The sequence below is a fragment of the Prionailurus viverrinus genome, chromosome B3 (assembly GCF_022837055.1).
Source record: "Prionailurus viverrinus isolate Anna chromosome B3, UM_Priviv_1.0, whole genome shotgun sequence".
NCBI lineage: Eukaryota > Metazoa > Chordata > Mammalia > Carnivora > Felidae > Prionailurus > Prionailurus viverrinus.
This window is the reverse complement of record NC_062566.1, coordinates 96,046,792-96,069,955: the sequence shown is the minus strand read 5'-3', so window position 1 is coordinate 96,069,955 and position 23,164 is coordinate 96,046,792. Positions and strand designations below refer to the sequence as shown.

Here is a 23,164-nt window from a genome sequence, read left to right as displayed (position 1 = left end):
TATCAACTCACATAAATCAAGAAAACCAAGTCACATTTGTTAGCAAATATTACTTTTAATCAATCTAAAAAATGGTTATGGACATGCATGTACTATTTCAATTAGCTATCATACAGTCTAATCATAGGTGAAGAGTGAATAAAGACCTTCCATTATCAATATAGATATACACATCTACGCTTTATATAACAAGACGCTGTTAGGAACACTGAGTGTGTGTACGGTTTTAAAATTCAAAAGCCTGTAATCTAAGTAGAATTCATTTTGATTATTAAATAATTTACTAAAAGGACCATCATAAATGTAATCTTTAAAAAGACAAAAATATATGTAGGAGAACTAAAACAGATTTTATTCAACTTTTTAGGATGAGGAAAACAAATGATATAAAATAAGCCATAAGAAATGCTCTCATACTACGATTTCAAACTACTTTCAATGTTTTACAAAATGGTCACACAGCAAATACGAAAAGCTTCAACATACTCATAACTTTTGCTGCAATAAATGCAATATTAACAAACATACAAATTTCTTCTGTACCAATCTTAAAAGTAGAATTACTCAATTACTAATTTTTACAGTGTTATCCATACATATTTTTATTCATATGCTTTTAATGAGATCATTGCCAATACATACATTATTTTCCTTAACTTTATTTTTACATTAAGCCAGGATCTGTCATGCAGTCATCAAAAACCTTCCAGTAAATTACACAGGTTTGTAGTCCAATTTAGACTCTAGCTTCTTAGAATCAGCCACTTTTCTGACTGCTTTCATGAAGTCTTCCTGTACTACAAAATCATGATCAGCACGAATTGCAAACATACCTGTGGAGAACAGAACAACATGACTGCTATATATAACATGTAAATAATTTATTGTAAGAAAACTAAGAGGGAGTGGGCGAAATCGGTGAAGGTAGTCAAAAGGCACAAACTTCTAAGGATAAAATAAATCCTGAGGATGCAATATACAGCATGGTGACTATACTTAATAATACTGTAGTCTATATTTGAAATTGCTGAGAGTAGATCTTAAAAGTTCTCATCAAAGAAAAAAATACCTTGTTTACTATATGTAGTGATATTAACTAGATTTATTGTAGTGATCATTTACAATATATCAAATAATTATGTTGTACATCTGAAACTAATATTATTTGACAATTGTTATCTCAATAAAAAACAATAAAAAAAATTTTTTTTAGGAAAATTAAGTAATTTAATTCTGTGGAGTAAATGTGAAGGAGCCTAGATTTATTTTGGAAGTAAACACTACCTCATTATATAAGGGGCTTGAACTCATGACCCCAAGATCGAGTCACACACTCCATTGACTGAGCCAGCCAGTTGCCCATAGATTTACTACTTCTGAGCCAATAGTTCTAATTTATTAAAAACAACCATCATTGTTCAATTAATTTGCTTAGCTATATTGAGTATTATTTTCCAAACCAAAAGCGAGACAACAATGAGAAAACTATCTGGATATTTAAAATCTAACTCACACAGTCCCTGTATCTAATGACATTCCGAAAAAGCAAAATAAAGCCCTACTATCAATAAAACATACACATCTTAAGCAGTGGTTTCTTAACTCTACAGACAACAATTGCCTGGAAGGAGGGAACACATGTATAATGTGGGAAAACACAAAACACCTTCAGTAATTTTGATAGCCTTTCCTTCTTAATAATCAAAAGCTTAAAGAATAGGAATTAAACAAAGTCAACACTGGGCTTTATCAAAAATCAGTGACAATAATCACATAATTAAAATTTACCTTTTTTATGTACAAATTGATATTTTATATGAATTTCACACTCAAGTATCACAATTCAACTTTTTCAAGTTAATGATAAGTTACTTGTCAAATACTACTTGACATGGATATGGGTCCAAGATTTTGAGACAATCCCAATTTCATGATAAGCTAAAGCTGGTAAGTTATCACTATGTACTAATATTTTCATTGAAGATCTGCTTACATTTTCATTTATGTAAAATGAGTGCAATAGAAGATTTCAAGGGTTATTTTCTATCTTCCAAGATTTCTACCTACCTAGTCTTGGAAATAGCCATTCTATGTTGTACTCAGAAATCAGGTGAATGGAAATTTCTAGTTTTTAATATTGAAGTTTTTTAAAACCTGTTTTGGAGGTGCCTGGGTGGCTCAATTGGCTAAGTGTCCGACTCTTGATTTTGGCTCAGGTTATGATCTCACGGTTCATGGGATTGACCCCTGCATTGGGCTTGGGCTCTGTGCTGACAGTGCGAAGGCTGTTTGGGATTCTCTCTCTCCCTCCCTTCCCCTCTCTCTGCCCTCCCCAGCTCTCTCTGTGTCTCTCAAAATAAATAAATAAACTTTAAAATGAAATAAAATAAAAATTAAATATAAATAAAAATAAGCAAAACAAAATAAAATAATATAAAATAAAACCTGTTTTGAAGGCTACTTATTTTTCCAAACTTTGTGCATATGACTGTTTCCAAACCATTATTTAGAGAATGGCTGAGCCTGAGTTACATTCCAATCCAAAAAGGCTAATCTCAGGATGTGAATGGAAAAGACAACTATAACTGAATCAAGTTTATTTTACATTGCAGAAAGATGTTAACAAAAAAGGCTTAAAGTCTGATAATAAGAAAACCAAAGAATTTTAGTGTCTCCAAATATGAACACCCCAGGCCATTTAAAAAGCTAAGATTGTAATCTATACGAAAGTTATAGCTCTTTACTGGAAATAGCTAAAATCATTTTTTTTTTGTTTTGTTTTAAGTAAGCTCTAGGCCCAACATGGGGCTTGAACTTACCACCCTGAAGTCAACAATCACATGTTCTACCAACTCAGTCAGCCAGGCACCCCAGCCTAAAATGTTTTTACAATATGTGAAGTATACAAATTTCTAGTTGTAAGATAAGTAAGTACTGAGGATGTAATGTACAACATAAGGACTATAGCTAACATTGCTATATGATATATAAGAAAGTTAAGAGAGTAAATCCTAAGAGTTCTTATCACAGGAGAAAATATTTTTCCTTTTTTCTAACTGAATCTATATGAGAAGATAAATGTTAGCTGAACTTATTGTGGAAATCATTGCATAATATATGTAAACCAAACCATCATGCTGCACAACCTAAACTTATGCAGTGATATATGTCAATTATTTATTGACAAAACTGAAAAAAAAAAAGCAAAAAACAAATATAATTTGATGGTATGAACCTTTAGGATTATGACATTGTTTTTGTTTAGATTCCAATTTCATCAAAGCAATATTCTAATAATTTGGTCCAGTGTAGATTTTGGAAAGACACTGTCACAAATTATTCTAAGTAGTTCCAGCTACATCCAAGTTTACCACTTAATGTGTTTTGTTTATTAGGAGGTCTTTGTGAGCATGATTTACTCTGATCTGTACTGAGTTTCTAAACCTGCAGATTTCTGATCCAGGTACTGAGTCACCATATACCCATTAAGATACTGCTATGGAGAAGCCATATCTGAGCAGCCTCTTTAAACTGTTAAATTTATAAGAAATGCTAAAGGTGATATGAAAACAAGAGGAAATGACATATTGTAATACTTAAAAAAAAAACAAAAAACAAAAAACTGTTCACCTGCAACCTAGGAACGTCAGTAACTATAAAAACTAGGGTAAAAATTAATTTTTTTTAATTTTAAGATTCTGTGTGGAGGACAAAGACTAAATGGCTCTATGTATGGTTTTAATGCCACCTGGTACCAGAAATAAAATTTTTAAAAACAGGATCACACAATCCATAGAGAAATCTGTATTAAAAAAACTATTACATTTTACACAAATTGCATGATCACAAAATTCATAAATCAATCTTACAACGTTTATTGCTAAGACTAGTATCGGAAAACAAGTTATCCACTTTGCAGCAAATACTTCTGGTGCTAGCACAGTCTAATTTCAGCCACAGTTGTGGCAGATACTTCTGTACAGTCTCAGACTTACTTCAGGGGGCCAGTATGCTATCACATGCAAGTCTTTCCACATTCTGGTCTAAGGCATCTAGAAGTATAAAGGAGTTAACATCCCCAAGGGTAAATTATCATCCAGTGGGGGATGACAGCTGGTAAATACATGCTCCAGTCTCCCATAGATCAGCCATTCTGTATGTCTGTCTGAGATGTCATCAAATCAAATCCCACCTGTCTATAGCAGCTACGTCAATGATGCACTCTTACAATAGCTTTCCCTCTTTCCATTGCACTTTCCTGTTCTCTCCTGCTTCCTGGAATCAGTTCCCCCTCCCTCACCCCCCGCAAAAAAACAAGTACCTAAATCCTCGCAAAGCCCAGGCTCTTCTTTTGGACAAATCCAAACACATTTTTAGCAAATTAAATAAATCAACATCAATAATAAAAACTGTACTTTAAACACATACCTGCTTCAGTACAAACATTTCTCAGGTCTGCTCCATTGAAGCCATCTGAAAGCTTCACAATTGCTTCATAATCTGTTTAGGAAAAAATGCTGGAAATTAGTTTTAAAAAAAATTTAGCCTTTTTCTTGATTTATGCCTATATAGAAAATTTAACTGCAGACCTTGCTTTGAATTTGACCAGCTAGGCATCATCTCTGTTGACATTCCTCCAAAATATTTAGCAAGTCCTCCACAATATTAACTGCCAAAACTTATACTTCTATGAAGTAAACCAGCACCAAGCAGAAATAAACATGCTTTTGACATTTTAAAACCAAGAAATAGCATCAAGATCTGAAAGCATCTTAACCTGTTTCTATGCAATGAAACAATTATCACATGTGAACTTAAGATATCTGTCAAGCCAGGAATCTTATAAAAACTGCAACCAGGGCATCTGGGTGGCTCAGTCAGTTAAGTGTCTGACTCTGACCCAGATCATGATCTCATGGTTCGTGAGTCAGAGCCCCACACTGGGCTCTGTGCTGACAGCTCAGAACTTGGAGCTTGCTTTGGATTCTGTGTCTCCCTCTCTCTCTGCCCCTCCCCTGCTTGCTCTATCTCTCTCTCTTTCTCAAAAAATAAATAATAAAAATTAACATAAAATTAAAAAAAAACTATAACCAAATCTTTAATTTGAATAAACCTAAGATATCAAAATCAACTGTAACCACAATGGAATTTAGTCACATTAATATAAAATATACCAGAAACAAATATCAGAAATAATTTTCACATTTTTATCATATTTAAAAAACATTTTTTAATGTTTATTTATTTTTGAGAGAGAGAGAGAGAGAGAGAGAGAGAGACAGAGCACAAGTAGGGGAGGGGCAGAGAGAGAAGGAGACACAGAATCCGAAGCAGGCTCCAGGCTCTCAGCTGTCAGCACAGAGCCTGACGTGGGGCTTGAACCCATAAACCACGAGATCATGACCTGAGCTGAAATCAGATGCCTAACCAAGTGAGCCACCCAGGCGCCCCTCATATATTTTTATATAACCATTTTAAATGGCTAGCTTTTCTGGTGTCTGTGCAAGCTCCAAGTGGTGAGGTATCAGATCTATGATAATAGTAATGGTTAAGTGATCTTAACCACATGACAGACTTGAAATCAAGAGCTGTTGGTTTGGAACAGCAGTTGTGGACTTGATATAGAATAAGGATAGAAATAAGAGACAGCAGGAGCTACTACAATGTAATTCTGATGAGACACCCTTTGCCAGGCAATCTAGAGTAGGTCAGTCTCTTTTTGAGATTAGATAGATACTCATTAATTAATTTTCCCTCAGGTTCAAGTTCATATAACCTTCCTGAGAGTGGGGATTCCCAAGGTTAGCATAGTATCTGGCACCTAGCAAGAGCTCAGTATTGAAGAAACCTATAAATTGGCATCCCTAGTTAAGCTCAGTCTTTCTAGCTCAAAACTGTATTTACTTAAGCAATGAGAAAGTTGGTGAGAGGCAATAATCAACTATTTGTAACTATTTCTGGACCATTAACTTCTAAGGGTCTATAAAGCTGCCTGGTTTATATAGATTATACTAGAATCCCCTAGTCCAGGGGTCAGCAAATTTTCTGTAATGGGCCAGAAAGTAAATATTTTAGGCTTTGCAGGCCATATGGTCTCTGTCAAAATTATGCATTTCTGCTAACGCAGTGGAAAACCAGTCATAGACAATAAATAAACAATTGGGAATGGTTGTGTTACAATAAAACTTTATTTACAAAAAGAGGCATCAGATAGAATTTGGCCCACATCAATGGTTTGCTGACCTCCATCCTAGAGTCCACTCTCTCACTATTGTAGCTAACTACTTTTTAACTTTTTCTCTGTCCTCAAATGTCTAGCAATACTTCCCCATCTTCACTCTGAACTTGCTTCCTATTTCACTGAGAAAATAAATGCATTCAGAAGAAAAATTTTATAAGTTTCTGCCATATTTCAGATACTGCCATCATCAGTATCTATTTATTCTGCCTTCCCTCCTATCCTCACAAATGACAAGTCTATGCTCACAGACAGGGCCAACCTCTCTTCAAGGAAAGTGCATTATCAATTTCTCTCTCTCTCTCCTAGATTATTTGCATTAAGCACTAAAAAAGTGCTGTAAATTCTTCCATCTTAAATAAACTCTCCCAAATTTTCATTCACCTCCATTTCCACTACAGCTACATTTCTTCTCTTCTCTCTTTGCTGCAGAATTCCTTGAAACAAATGTCTAAAAACAATGCCTCTCTGTACAATCTCCTTGAAACTCATTTGAGGTAGGCTCTCTCTCTCTCACCACTCCAAACAAATTGCTTTGATAAGGTCACCAATTACCTCCACATAGTAAATCCAAAGATCCATTCTCAGAACTCTTTTAATCTGACTCACTGTCAGCATTTAACAGGGAATTACTCCCTCCTTGTATCAATTTCTTCATTTATCTTCCAAGACATCACCAGCTCCTGGTTTAACTTCCCTCTATGACTATACCTTCTCAGTCTCCTTTGATGGTCTTCATCTCAGTTTCTTAAAATTGGAATTAGCTCAGTTTTGTTTTTTGTTTTTTTTTTTTAATGTTTCTTTATTTTTGAGAGAGAGACAGCATGAGCAGGGGAGGGGCAGAGAGAAGGGGATAGAGGATCTGAAGCAGGCTCTGTGCAGACAGCAGCCAACCTGATGTGGTGCTTGAACTCACAAACCGTGAGATCATGACCTGAGCAAAAGCCAAACACTCAACCAACTGAGCCACCCAGGCACCCCTCAGCTCAGTTTTTGAACATCTTCTCTATCTACATTTACTTCCTTAGAAATCTCATCTCATCTCAAGACTTCAAAAAAAAATTTTATGCTGTTATTATCCACAATTATATCTCCAGAATAGACCATCCCAATAAACTACCCATGCATATAGAATTACCAAGCAACGTCTTTATTTCGATCTCTAATTGGTATCTCAGATTTAATATATTCAGAATCAAATTCTTTATTCTCCCTTTAAAACCTAATCTTGGGGCGCCTGGGTGGCGCAGTCGGTTAAGCGCCCGACTTCAGCCAGGTCACGATCTCACGGTCCGTGAGTTCGAGCCCCGCATCAGGCTCTGGGCTGATGGCTCAGAGCCTGGAGCCTGTTTCCGATTCTGTGTCTCCCTCTCTCTCTGCCTCTCCCCTGTTCATGCTCTGTCTCTCTCTGTCCCAAAAATAAATAAAAAACGTTGAAAAAAAAAAATTAAAATAAATAAATAAATAAAATAAAAAAAATAAATAAAACCTAATCTTTCCAGTCTCCCCCATTTTAAATGATGACAACTCCATCTTTCCAGTTGCATGAGTCAAAAACCTAAGTCTTCCTGGTTCTTCTCGTTACCTTACACCCCATAACTGATCCATTAGCAAGCCCTGTCACTTCTATTTTCAAAGTATGTCCAGAATCTCATTATTGTAAGACTTTGCTACCACCTGAGACCACACCACCATCTTGTGCCTGGATTATCCAAATATCCTAACTTATCCTCTTGTTTCTGTCTTTGCCCTTCTGTGTGCAACCAGAATGGTCTTATTTAACATAAGTCAATTATAAAATATTTACAGATGATATGATATAATGCCTGAGACTTACTTTTTAAAAATCCAGAAGGAAGGTAAGAAGAGGTGGAAGAGATCACAGATGAAACAAGATTTGCCAAGAGTTATTAAGTATTAAAGCTGGGTGGGTGATGAGTACCTAGGGTTACAAGTTCATTATACTCTTATCTCCACTTCTATGTTTTTCTAATTTTCTACATTACAAAGTTAAAATAACAAACGTAAGATCATAGCATTCCTCTGCTCACAATCTTCCAATGACAAAAATAAAATAAAAGCCAAAGTTCCTACACAATGGCCTCAATAAGGCTCTACGCAATTTGATTCCCATTATTTCTATGATTTCACTTGCTACTACTATCCTGATTACACTGCCACAGACACCCTGGCCTCTTTGCTACTCCTGGAATGTTCCAGTCATATACCTGCCTCAAGTTCTTCCTCTTGCTGTTCCCTCTGCTTGATTTTCCCTTAAATATCTATACCTAGTTCCTTCACCTTTTTAGGTCATTGGTTGAAAGTCACTTTCTTGGTTAGGCTTTCCTCTGCTTCCTCCTCTCCACCTCCATTTAAAAAGGTATATAGGGGCCCCTGGATGGCTCAGTCAGTTAAGCATCTGATTTCAGCTCAGGTCATGATCTCATAGTTTGTGGGTTCGACACCCGCATGGGGCTCTGTGCTGATAGCTCAGAGCCTGGAGCCTGCTTCAAATTCTGTGTCTCCCCCTCTCTCTGCCCTCCCCTGCTCACATTCTGTGTCTCTCTCTCAATAATAAATTTTTTTAAAAGTTATAAATAAATAAATGTATATAATTATGGGCGCATGGGTAGCTCAGTTGGTTAAGTGTCCGACTTTGGCTCAGGTCATGATCTCATAGTTCATGGGTTCAAGCCCCATATCAGGCTGTCTGCTGTCAGCGCAGAGCCCGCTTCGGACCCTGTACCCACCCCCTACCCCCACTCTGCCCCTTCCCCACTTGCACTCTCTCAAAAATAAATATACATTATGGGGTACCTGGGTGGCTCAGTCAGTTGAGTGCTCAACTTCAGTTTAGGTCACCATTTCACAGCTTGTGACTTTGAGCCCTGCATCAGGCTCTGTGCTGACAGCTCAGAGCCTGAAGCCTGCTTCAGATTCTTTCTCCCTCTCTCACTGCCCCTCCCCTGCTCACGCTGCTCTCGGTCTCTCTCTCTCTCTCTCAAATAAATAAACATTAAAAATAAATAAACATACATTTAAAAAAATGTAAATATTCATTCTAGCTCCTCACATTACCTATTTCCCTTTTCTTGCTTTATATTTATCCATAGCACATATCACCATCTAATATACCAAATATTTTACTGACTTTGTCTTTCCTGACAAGAATGTCTACATGGCAGGAATTTGTCATGTTTTGTTCACTGTTATATCCCCAGCACTTAGAATAATTCCTAGCATAAAGTTGATGCTCAACAAATATTAGCTGTTTTTAAGGCATTTGCTGAATTTAAGACCAGATTTGGTAGATTATCAGCAATATCCAATAGTGGTTTGCTTCATTTACCAAATGTAAATATACATAAAATAGGTTATTTCCTTACCTATTTCACCATGCTTTGTAATGGGACCTGCATGGATTTTCAATATATCTAGTCTTGCTTGCTCATTTGGTAAATCAATATCTGAAAATAAAAAATTAAAATAAATTAGGTTTTTTAAAGTAGGGAATGAGAAAGAGATATGGAAAGAGAAATGGGCATAGACAAAGAGAACAGACAGCAGGTAAAGAATTTTAACTCACGTATTTTTCTATCTAATCTTCCTGGACGAAGCAAAGCAGGATCCAGTGTATCCGGTCTGTTTGTAGCCATGATCATTTTAACTCTATGTAGAGTATCAAATCCATCCATTTGATTCAGTAACTAATATATTTATAAACAAAAATCATTGACAGACTTTTATAAAACATCCCAACCATTAAAAACTAAACCATACACAACTTTTATGTGTCTAGTACCATAAAATATATTGTCTACAGATAGTATGCAATCTTCAGAATGACCATTTGATGGAGTACCTTTTCTTTCTCTTATAAAAGCACGTTTTCTAGCCTCATAGTTCCAAGACAGACTATTTAATTATGTACCTTGTTATAGCTATCAAAAAGGTTTAATAAATCTGAAGGCTTCCATCTAGTCAAGAGTTAAAAAACTAAACTATGTGGATCTAATTTCCAATATTCAAACTGTTTTCATAGTTCCTTTTAAAAATAAACACTATTAATAAAATCTAATGTATGTCTTAAGTTAGCCAAACATAAATTTACATTCAGATAAGCAAATACAATGACATTTCTGTAAGTCTGATAATAAATCTATTAAATAGCTTTTAAATAATTCTACTATATATAGACATACTGAGACACTAAACATACTCAATTCCTAAAAGGTTTTTTGAATAAATATTGAAACGCCTAACTGCATTCAACAAACTCTTTAAAATACAGCTAGCATGGGGGCACCTGGGTGGCTCAGTTGGTTAAACATCCGGCTTTGGCTCAGGTCATGATCTCACAGCTCATGAGTTCGAGCCCCGTGTTCGGCTCTGTGGTGAAAACTAAGAGCCTGGAGCCTGCTTCGGATTCTGTCTCCCTCTCTCTATCCCTCCTCCACTCACATTCTGTCCCTCTCTCTCTCTCAAAAATAAACATACATTTTAAAAAAAAAATTTTTAAATAATAAAATACAGCTAGCATGAGGCATCTGGGTGGCTCAATTGGTTAAGCATCCGACTTCGGCTCAGGTCATGATCTCGTGGTTTGTGGGTTTGAGCCCCACATTGGGCTCTGTGCTGATAGCTCAGAGGCTGGAGCTTGCTTTGAATTCTGTGTCTCCCTCTCTCTGCCCTTCTGCTCATGTTCTGTCTGTCTCAAAAATGAATAAACATTAAGAAAAATTTTTTTAAATATAGCTAGCTTAACAATATGTCTATTTCTTTTCCAAAATATCTGTTAGCTAACAACACATCAGTTACCTGAATAAGACTAGCATCTGTGTTGTCTTAAAATACCTCAATTTAGGGCACCTGGGTGGCTCAGTCGGTTAAGCGGCCGACTTAGCTCAGGTCATGATCTCACGGTCCGTGAGGGCTGTGAGTTCGAGCCCCGCGTCGGGCTCTGTGCTGACAGCTCAGAGCCTGCAGCCTGTTTCAGATTCTGTGTCTCCCTCTCTCTGACCCTCCCCCGTTCATGCTCTGTCTCTCTCTGTCTCAAAAATAAATAAATGTGGGGCGCCTGGGTGGTGCAGTCGGTTAAGCGTCCGACTTCAGCCAGGTCACGATCTCGCGGTCCGGGAGTTCGAGCCCCGCGTCAGGCTCTGGGCTGATGGCTGAGAGCCTGGAGCCAGTTTCCGATTCTGTGTCTCCCTCTCTCTCTGCCCCTCCCCCGTTCATGCTCTGCCTCTCTCTGTCCCAAAAATAAATAAACGTTGAAAAAAAAAATTTTTTTTTTAAAAATAAATAAATGTTATAAAAAAAATTTAAAAAAAATACCTCAATTTAAGGTTTCTAAGAGAATCTATTACTAACTTGAAAATACTGTATATATTCTAAGCAGATCATTATAATTTACAAAAAGCAATTTTCAAATACTCCTACTGAGGTAGAATTTGGCACTGTACTACCTATGCTACCTAGCTTGTCTTTGTAGAAGTTGAAAAATGTGTTTGGGATCTTGCCATCGCTTTCACAGAATTTGGAGTGGGGAAAGGCTATATGTACGTTCTAATATTCCATCATCCATCTTCTTCAATTATCAAAACTATTTTAGTTTCTTCTTATTCTCAGCAATAAAGCAAGAGAGGAAAGTATTAGTGATTTTTAGAGCAGCCTCATTCATAACTCATTTATTGCCACCAGTTTTAATATGTCCATTACTCATAAGACATCTTAACAAAACTAGCACAAGATCGTGTTCACAGAATGTGAATTATCAGAAGAACAATATACAATTTAAGTATCTGAATGGTTGGGGCACCTGGGTGGCTCAGCCGGTTAAGCGCCTGACTTCATGATCTCAGTTCATGAGTTCAAGCCCCACATTGGGCTCTGTGCTGACAGCTTAGAGCCTGGAGCCTGCTTCGAATTCTGTGTCTCCCTCTCTCTCTGCCCCTCCCCGGCTCGCACTCTGTCCTCTCTCTCAAAAGTAAATAAACATTAAAAAAAAATTTAAACATCTAAATGGTTGGTCTGTTCAAAATACATGGAATTATATAGCTGTACATCAAATGGAATTTTGTAGATACCCCTATTATTTTCTGGTGGATATTTTCTTACTAGAGATTGTGGTAGAGAAATGTGTTTATTCCAGATCAAATTTTCAAATTTCATACTTAAGTGTGTTCTTCATTTAAACAATTGTACATATTTTGCCCTTCCAATACCCATGTTTTCATATATACATACAGGCTTCTTTTTAAACCGTTACCAAGTATTACCTCCATTAAAGTTCTCTGAATCTCTCTATCAGCTGAAGTACCCTCAGAAAACCGACGACCACCTAAAATAATGATATGGAAAATCATGCATTACTCTCTTCCTCTACAATCATCATTTAACAAAAGAATGATAATGTCTGGAGTTAAAAACATGAAGATTAAGAATTAAATAGTAAAAATCATACTGACAAAGTTAGAATTGATTTTGGTATGACATGTCTCATTTTGTCAATGTCAAAATTAAACTTCTTTAAGAATTCTTTTTAGGAGTGCCTGGGTGGCTCAGTCGGTTAAGCATCCGACTTCGGCTCAAGTCATCATCTCATAGTTCGTGAGTTCGAGCCCCGCATTGGGCTCTGTGCTGACAGCTTAGAGCCTGGAGCCTGCTTCAAATTCTATGTCTCCCTCTCTCTCTGCTCCTCTCCCGCTCATGCTCTCTCTCTCCTTCAAAAATAAATAAAAACATTAAAAAAAAATTAAAAAAAAAAAGAATTTAAAGTAAGAGTCAATTCATTTTGCTACTTCATACAAATTACAATTAGAGGTAAAGCTGGTGGGGGCAAGAAGAAGAGTTCCTTTAGATTTTTTAAAAATTTTCCAATACTTTCAAGAAAAGTTTAAAATAAATTTTAAAAAGTGTTATTCTTACCAATAGCATCTATTTCATCCATAAAAATGATGCATGGTTGATGATCCCTGGCATAATTAAACATTTCTCTGATCAAACGAGCACTTTCACCAATGTACTTGTCTACAATAGAACTAGATACAACCTGATTAAGGAAAAAACATTAAGGTAAACATAAAACAATTCAAGTAAAATTTAATCTCAATAGCTACAAAAAGAATCTTTCCTTTACCTTTAAGAAATTGCAGTCCAGCTGGCTAGCAACAGCTCTTGCCAAAAGTGTTTTTCCTGTACCTAAAATGACAAAAGACGTCCTAAATAGATGGAAAGCAAAACAAATTCTCAAAAACCTTTTAAGAATGTTATCCTTCAGACAGTAAATTTTGCAAAATGAATGCTAAATCCTAAAGAGAATTTCCATTTAAAATTCTAAAGCACTTCTACTCTCAATATTAAAATTTTAAATTTTATTCAAAACATCTCTTGTAATTCTAAGCATACTGAATACCTATATTCAAAAATATCTCAACCCCTATTTACAGGCACTACAATAGAAGCCTTTTATGTTACCTGATAATCCATTGGTCTATCCTGCATAATGAATGGATCTTTTACCTATGCATATTGTAACATCAAATACTGCTTATTTGGAAACTATTGGTTCAGTGAGTTACGAAAATCTTCCACATGTTGGCATTTTTTAATATACAATTATTTAAAAATCACATTTGTGAATATCACCCATCTCATATCCTAAGTATTAGCATTAGAAAGTTGCCAAATATAAGTTTTCAAAGACTAATTTTGGTTGAAAGCTCAACTTTTTATCACTGGTTACAGACAGTGTTAGTTGTTTTAACATAACAGGCTAACTTAATTCATTTTTGAAAAAATGTTTGCCAGATAAGCAATAACCAGTCTGAATAACCAATAACCAGCCTGACAATGACAGAAATGTCTGTAAATCATGTTTGAAAGACAAAATGATATTCCATGAGGGGTGCCTGGGCGGCTCAGTCAGTTAAGCGGCCAACTTCGGCTTGGGTCATGATCTTGGTACGTGAGTTCAAATTCTGCATCAAGCTCTTTGTTGTCTGTGTAAAGTCTGCTTCATATCCTCTGTCCCCCTCTATCTCTGCCCTTCCCCCGCTCTCACTCTCCCATCTCTCACACAAAAATAAACATTAAAAAAAAATTATATTCCAGGGGCTCCTGGGTGGCTCAGTCAGTTAAGCGTCTGATTTGGGCTCAGGTCATGATCTCATGGTTCATGAGTTTGAGCCCTACATCAGGCTCTGTGCTGACAGCTCAGAGCCTGGAGACTGCTTCAGATTCTGTGTCTCCCTCCCTCTCTCCCCCATTTCTGCTTGTTCTGTCTCTCAAAAAAAAATGAACAGTAAAAAAAAAAAATATTTTAATTATATTCCATTAGAAGCAGCTAATTCAGCTGGCAACTCACATAACTGCACAAGTGCTTTTCCTAGACATAACTACTCTATCCATTACGCAACAAAAGTGCTTTGCACAGATTTTCCATTTCATCACATAGGATACAAAACATTATTCAAAGATCAGGATTTAATAAAAATAATTTTTACTGCTTCGATAAGGACATTTTGAAGTAAAACTCCTATTTTTGTTTTTTTCATACTACAAGTGTGAGCAGTCAATAACACAATGACTACTAGTACCACTTCATGCCACTGACTTAACTGATTCATGCTATGGCATGAGCGATTTTATCCACATTGTTTTTGCATCATCATCGCAGAAGTAAACACTGTGAAAATGGCAACTAATGTCTTAGTATTATCAAAGTAAGGTCTGACCTTGCAGACTCCTTGAAAGTGTCTCGGGAACAGCCAGAGGTCTGTGAACCACACAGGACCAATGCACTAGAATCATACAGCATGTTAAGATGCATATCCTATGAGGCACAAGAAGACTAAGCACACCTGAGAGAACAGCAGACACACATCTCCTATACCTTCCCCACTATGAATAGAGTGGAGGTTGTAATAGCCCACATTAAATTTTCACCTTACTTTTTTATTCCTTCATTCATTCATTTATTAGTAGGTCAGACATAATTCAACACTAACCTGGTGGTCCATATAACAAACAGCCTTTTGGAGGTATTATTCCCACACGCTGGAATAATTCTGGGTTTGTAAGAGGTAATTCTATCACCTAGAAAAGAAGTTGCATGTTTCTTAAAAAGTCAGTAAAGATTTTGATGAACTTTAAAATACTTTAAGTAAAATATCAGCATAATTAGGTGTACATATTGTAATTCATAATAGATCTAGAATTCTATGCTATGTAAAGCTATTTTTTTAAGCTTATTTATTTATTTTGAGAGAGAGAGAACATGTGCATGTGTGGAAGGGGCAGAGAGAGAGAGGTAGAGAGAATTCCAAGCAGGCTCCACACTGTCAGTGCAGAGCCTGATTTGAGACTTGATCTCACAAACTGAGATCATGATCTGAGCCAAAATCAAGAGTGAGATGCTTAATTAACTGAACCACCCAGGCACCCCTATAAAGATATTTGTATTAGAGATTCTTCTTCAGGTAGATTTAAGAAAAAATTTTTATGTAAAAATCAATTTAAAAGCCTTTAGTAGTTATTTTAACAAACTACACACTTAACTAAAGAGATGGTTACACAGACATAATTTGTCAAAACACATTTGAATTGTATACTTAAAAAGTATGTGCATTTTAGGGGCACATGGGTGGCTCGGTCAGTAAGCGTCCAACTCTTGATTTTGGGTCAGGTCATGTTCTCACAGTTTGTGAGTTTGATCCAGCTGTCTGCGCACAGCCTGCTTAGGCTTCTCTCTCTGCCCCTCCCCAACTCATGTGCGTGCGTACACATGCTCTGTCTCAAAATAAATAAATAAACTTTTAAAAACATCTGCAGGGGCACATGGGTGGCTCAGTCAAACGTCCGACTTTGGTTTCAGCTCAGGTCGTGATTTCACGGTTCGTGAGTTAGAGCCCTGCATCAAGCTCTGCAGCTGACAGCGCAGGGCCTGCCTGGGATTCTCTCCCTCCTTCCCTGTCCCTCTCTTGCTCACACATGCATGCTGCTGCTCTCTCTCAAAATAAATAAACTTCACAAAAAAATACTGTGCATTTTACTGAATGTAAATCACGCCTCAATGAAAAATCATACTACAAAAAAAATGAGGTAAGCAAAAAAGACCTATATTATTTTGCATTTGGGAATGCAACACAAAATAATTACGAAATGAAGAAATTTAGTAAGTAAGAACGGCCATTAGGGGAAAAGGCATAAAAAATTTTCATATGTTGTCATTTTGTCATAGCAGCCTTAAAGGAACCATATATTAAGGCCGCCTAGCTGGCTCAGTTGGGACAGCACGTGACTCTTGATCTCAGGGTCATGAGTTCAATCTCCATGACAGGTATAGAGATTAGAAAAGTAAATAAATTAATTTTTTAAAAAAAGAACCATATAGTCTGCTCTCAATATCCTACTAAAACTGATTTAAGGAAAGAAAGCTGGAGAATAATTGAGGGTTTGATGCCCAGCTTAAACTCTTTATAGTACCAGTAACTTGAGACATAAGCTTCTACTGAATAGTTGTGTTCATGAGGTGTGACTAAGCAAAAAGTGTAAGAATCCATATTCTTAGCGTCTGCAGATGGAAAAGTACTACATGTGCGTGGATTATGTATGTGTATGTTTTTGTATGAGAGAGACAGAGAGAGAGACATTCTTTCTGCTCCTATGGCTGATGTAGCAAATCACTGTCAAAGACAAGATTTCATAGTTCCATGAAGCACTTGCTCTTCCTGTTGCCCTTTCATTAACCACAAAGTGAGAAGAATAGACTTTTATTTAGAATTAGGCTAGTGCTTCCTCAAGTATGGTCAAAAATAATTTGGATTCAGGGAGCCTGGGTGGCTCAGTTGGTTGTGTCTGACTTCAGCTCAGGTCATGATCCCATGGTTCATGGGTTCAACTCCTGCATCGGGCTCTGTGGTAACAGCGCAGAGCCTGGAGCCTGCTTCAGATTCTCTCTCTCCCTCTCTCTGCCCCTCCCTTGCTCATGATCTGTCTCTCCCACTGTCTCAAAAATAAATAAACATTTTTTTAAAAATAAGGAAGAAGAAGGAGGAGGAGGAGGAGGAAGAGGAGGAGGAGGAGAATAATTTGCTTTCATAGTCACCTGGAATGCTTAAATGCTAATTCTTGAGTTCCACCCCCAATCTACTGCATCAATATCATGCAGAGGGCCTAGGAATCTGCATCTTTAATAAGAGTTCCAGAAAACTTAATATGCTGATATCTGAAAACTACTGGCTTAAGGCTTAAATCAGATGATGTAAGCTATACCAACTATCCTCATTCATTCCTACATATTGCCATCATAAATTAGGATGAAACCAATGGGACAATGTAATTTGCTTTTAAACAGAATTGTTAAGGGGCGCCTGGGTGGCTCAGTCAGTTAAGCATCTGACTTCAGCTCAGGTCATGATCTCACAGTTCGTGGGTTCAAGCCCCCATCAGGCTCTGTGCTAACAGCTCAGAGCCTGGAGCCTGCTTCAGATTCTGTGTCTCCCTCTCTCTGCCCCTCTCCTATTCTCTGTCTCTCTCTCTCAAAAATAAATAAACATTAAAAAAAATTTTAAAGAGAATTGTTAAGAAGTTATCTATGGGGCACCTCAGTGACTCAGTCAGTTAAGTGTCCGACTCTTGATGCCTCAGGTCATGATCTCGAGGTCCATGAGATCGAGCTCTGCGTCAGGCTCTGTGCTGACAGAGCAGAGCCTGCTTGGGATTCTTCTCTTTCTCTGTCCCTCCCCTCTCAAAACAAACAAAGAAACAAACAAACAAACAAAAAAGCCATCTGTGCCATGAAGCAAGGCAATCCTGATTTGATCCGAAGAGCTTAAAAGGGTTATGTCACCCTAAGGCCAATATTTTTCTTAAATGGCAGCAAACAGCTTTATCAAAATAACATGTTTAAGGTACAGGAAGCCTGGCTGGCTCAGTTTGTGGAGCATGAGACTCTTTGTCTCGGGGTTTTGAATTCAAGCCCCACCTTGGGTATGGAGATTACTTTAAAAAAATTGTTTTGACATCTTAAAAAAATGTATTTAAGGTACAGGTAACTGACTTTAAGGATGGGAAGCTAATATTAGTAAGGTTACGGGAAAAACTGTATTACACACGTTATCTATATATGCTCTGATCCCAGCAACCTAGGATAATCAAAACCACAGAGAGCATGGGCATTGGATTTATATCAATTATTAGCTTTTTTTTTTTTTTTTGGTCACAAAAAGAGCAGAGTTTTTCCAACACCAAATTATCTCCAATCAACAATACCTATAATTTTTTTTAATACCTATAATTTTCAGAGCTAGAAATTCAGTGCTATTTTTCTCTCAGCAAGAATATTAAATGTATAATATTCAGTAACCACTATTTGGACAAAGTAATCTTTCATTTTCTTTCTCCCTTTGGGTATCATAAAACCAGTACTATTTGTTAATAAGTTCAGAGAACAAAGCGTCCACTACCAACCTCTCTCAATTCCCGAATCTGTTCTGATAGTCCTCCAATCTCAGAATAAGAAACATTCCCAGGGTCCTCATGAGACATGTTGTAGACCAGTGGATCCACCTCTCTTGGCAAATATCTAAAATGACAAGGTGTGTATTTTTCTTTTACAAGATGTATTTTCTCTCAGCCTACAGAGTATAAATTACTTGCTTATGTAAGCATCTATAGATGATCTTATAAAAATGTGTTTACATTAATTAGAAATTAGTAAAAGAGAAAAAGTGGCAAAATATTCAGTGATCTCAAGAAGCATATACTATGCATAAAAACTTCTCTCTGTGAAAGGAAAAGGTAGAATAAGAAACCTACCTCATGATAGTTAGTGTAGTCATATCCAAAGCAACTCTTGTTCCTGGCTTCAGCTTACTTTTGTCAAGCTAATTTTATAAAACAAAAAGTGTTACATAAACACTTAAAAGGGGAAATACTATTCTAAAAAGAAAAAGCACAATATTTAGAAGCCACATAATCACTTTCAGTCTTCAGAGAGAACACTAATATTAGATTATAAACACCATGCCAACAGAAGGGTTTGTAAAAGTAATAATTCAAAGTTACTTCCTTTAAAAAAATAATGCCCTTTATGCAACCTCAGCGTGAAATGTGAAATCACTAATATACAAAGTTTGTGGTGGAAAATGCCTTGCTTTTAAAGAAAAAAATGGATATTTTTATTTTACTTCCAAAGGCTATTTTCATAGTTTATTTTGATTCAGGCACTATAATATAGTGACTTTGGCAATTTGTACCAAAGCACTTACACAGAAATCTATAGGTACATTTGTACCAAAGCACTTATATAGAAATCTGTAGGTGAATATTTTGGGGTAAGGAAAGGGAAGCACTTTAAAGGTGTGCCCTTTATTTTTTTCTTTTAAAATCTATTTTATTTTTTATTAAGTAAATTTGTCATATAACACTATATAAGTTTAAGGTATACGGTGTTACTCTGATATATTTATATATGGTAATATGCCCTTTAGATTTATCTTAAAAACTACAGCTTTGGGGAAGAACATGTTACTTGACTATAGGAGAAATATACTCATTTTGTACCCCTTTAGAGGTTTTTATTAAAATGCTAAAAACAAAAACAAAAAACCCCAGAACCATCATTCATGCTTTTGCCACATGCCAGATACCATGCTAAATAAATTATCTATTAGGCTGAATCATACTAAACAACTTACTGGCATACTTAGGCAAGGTAACTTATTTGGCTAGAATTAGATAGAGACCATCCAACAGATTCACCTCACACTCAGGGTGTTACCTTTCCAAAATTACTTTTTGATAGTTCAAAAAACAACTTGCCAATACAATTTCAGAATACAAATTACTACTTTTCACAGGATTTTGCCAAGAACTCTAAGTTCAGGATTTAGTGCCAATTAAAATGAAGTGGAGATAGGCAAAAATACTAGTTTTAATATAATGGACTGAACTTTAAAAAGTTGCTAGTGGGGCGCCTGGCTGGCTCAGTGGGTAGAGCATGCAACTCTTGCTCTCAGGGTTGTAAGGTGCAGCCCCACCTTGGGGGTGGAGATTACTTAAAAATAAAATCTTAAAAAAAAAAAAAAAAGTTGCTAATAAGTGAGGTACTTAAAAAAAAGAGCCGAACAAAAACCAATGTAAATCTATTTCAACATTTATATCTACAGAGAATACAGACTCAGGCTTTTCTAAGATTTTCCAGTTTTCAAATACTCTTGCCCTCATACAACCATGAAATATCTTAGAAATACCAACTCTTGGAATCCAGAAGGCCCTGTAAGGGACATAAAATCTTTTGTCAGACTAGACATTTAATACTTTGATTTAGAAAATGTCTTCCCATTTATATGCTAGGCACAATGCTAGAATAAGATTTAGTCCCTGTGTTATATTCTACTCTACAGTCATGTTGTATCAATGTTTTCAAACATGAACGTGATATGACAAATACTCAGAAAAAGTTCTTTCAATGAATTTATAAGAATGTTTTAAGGATCCTTCCTGAAGAATAGGATAGCACATAAATTGGCCTCAGAGGCTACTAAATTATTTAAAGCCATTTGTTGGCATTTTTGAATGCCAACATGTATTCTAAAAATGAAATTGGCAGTTATTTCCATTTGCCTATTCTAATCTAAATGAAAGCATACCAAATCACCAAATCAACTCAGGCTACAGCAAAGTCTTTGAGTAACATTTCCGAATGTTTAAATATAAGACATAAGTAATTGATAAGGTCTAAGTCTCTTCAAAAAAGACATTAAAATAAGATGACCTGAGATATTTTCCAGTTCCAAAATTCTTAGATTTCTAAATATGTAGAGTTGACTGACACAATGTGATAAGTGTAGAAAGTAGAGAATACCAGGAGTCAATGCCCATAGTTTGAGATCAAGTTTTGTTAGTTATATCTGGACAAATCACCTTTAGGAGTTACAGGCGTAATGCCTGACCTGCTTACCTCAAGAATTAAATAACATATTTACAAAAGCACTTTTATCAATTATAAAGCACTATACAAATGTAAAATGTTACCTGTCGACGACAACCCACAACATATCGTGGTCCATTTGTGGCTTTAACAATGACTAGAGGAAGAGAATGAAAGGACAAATTGAAAAATAGAAAGTAAAAAATAAATACATCCACATTGATGGCAGGTTGAGTTTTATTCCTGTCCTCCAAGAAGGTAATAGTTGAAAGAAAATTTAAGTCTATGCAAGAATATCATCTCCCTTCATTACTGTCATTAAAATAATAAGCATTTCAAAAGTTCATGGTGGGAGAAAGGAGAGTCCACTCTTTTTTCTTTACTAATTAACAGTCCAATCCACTTACATTTTTCTTCAGTTAGTTGCTTAAGTACTTCACCTACAATCTGAGAAAGAAAAAAAAGCATTACTTTTTGCCAGTAACAAAAAAACAAATTACCATCACTCCCTACACCCCAAACTCCATTACCTACCTGCCCAACACTTTGTAGGGCCTTCAGATCATTTTCAGACTTTTCATACTGCTTGGTAAGTTCTTTTAATTGTTCCCTTACTGAAATAATATAATTTGAACATTTTTAATTAAACAATAATCTTAGTGAGTTTAAGTCACTAAGTATTACTTTATTTATTTAAGTTTGTTTTGGTCTATTTCACCTTACATATAATTTATATCCACTATCTGAAACCACAAAAGAAATAATTCCATTTGCAGAGGACATTTTTAAAAATAGAATCTTACAGCTTTTTTTTTAATTTTTATTCATTTTTGAGAGACAGAGAGGGGGGGGGGGGGGGGGGAGGGGCAGAGACAGAGGGAGAAACAGAATCCAAAGCAGGCTCCAGGCTCTGAGCTGTCAGCACAGAGGCCAACGCGGGGCTCGAACTCACGAGCTAGGAGATCATGACCTGAGACAAAGTTGGAGGCTTAACCTACTGAGCCAACCAGGCTCCCCGAAATGTTACAGTTTAAAAGCACCATATTTTTATTTTCTTGATTGGCAATACTTATTCAAGCACATTCGTAACATTGTTACATTGTTAACAGACATTGACACTGACACTTTTGGATTTGCGACTACAAATCCAAATGATAAAAGAGACCCTTCCTCATATCTTCAGCCACCTACACGGATTAATACTCTATGGCTTTCCACCCTAAATAAGGTCAACAGGTGCAGTGACCCACAGAATTATATGGTTATGGTCTTTCTTCATTTAATCAAACTATCTGGCTTTTCAGTGAAAGTGCACTACGAAAATACGCAAGCGCCCTTTTAGTTCAGGAGGCAAGGGAAACTTGTGTGCCTGATGGAGTACAACTCAAAATACGAGGAAAGACGAGGAGGGTTATTATGTCCCACCGATGGGCTCCGCTCCGGCTTTCCACCCCAATAACAAGCCATCACCTCGAATCTCACTTCTTGCTTGAGCTTCCATGACTCAAGCCTCCGTTCTGGGTCCCAGGACTCATCTACACCCCCCTTCTTGCACCCCAACCTGGCAAACATCCCTGGCCCACTTCTTTCCCACTCCTTCTCTAGTCTTCTTCCACTTCCATCTCAGAAATAGGGATGTTCTCTCTGTCACCTGGACCAGAGTGGGCCATTTCTACTGCTCAAGAGGCTGTACTTCCCAACCTCAGGGCCGGATGACAAAGCGCCTTGTCCCTGGACCGAGGCCTTCCTACCCCCGGAGCTCGGTTGCCGGGCTCGGGGAAGGGCCTCTGCTTTGTGAGAGACACATGAAGGTCCAGGCATAGAATTGTATAGAAAGAAAGATGCACTCACATTCCTTGAGACGGCCGTCGATCTCCTTGTGCTCCAGCAGCTTCTTGCGGTAGTCCTGAAGCGCCTTATCTCTAGGGTCCGCCATGATGAGAAGCCGTCGCTCATAGGGGATGCCGGGAATGGCCATGGCCGCCCGGGCG

The 23,164-nt window shown here is 36.8% G+C and overlaps 1 protein-coding gene across 2 annotated transcripts; it reads right to left on the bottom strand.

Annotated features, from left to right (window-relative positions):
- Positions 1-35: 35 nt before the first annotated feature.
- PSMC6 (proteasome 26S subunit, ATPase 6) lies at positions 36-23,164 on the bottom strand. Of its 2 annotated transcripts, XM_047862158.1 has the most exons (14): positions 23,025-23,164; positions 21,708-21,787; positions 21,581-21,620; positions 21,278-21,330; positions 19,058-19,125; positions 18,710-18,824; positions 15,247-15,334; positions 13,377-13,438; positions 13,166-13,289; positions 12,517-12,578; positions 9,825-9,945; positions 9,625-9,705; positions 4,429-4,500; positions 36-833 (listed from the first exon to the last, which is right to left on the bottom strand). In XM_047862158.1, the coding sequence occupies exons 1-14, from the start codon at positions 23,149-23,151 to the stop codon at positions 715-717; spliced, it is 1,212 nt and encodes a 403-aa protein (XP_047718114.1). In that variant the 5' UTR covers positions 23,152-23,164; the 3' UTR covers positions 36-714. The 2 variants fall into 2 exon arrangements, with proteins under 2 accessions (XP_047718114.1, XP_047718115.1); XM_047862159.1 differs by lacking the exon at positions 21,708-21,787 and having other exon boundaries at positions 23,025-23,147.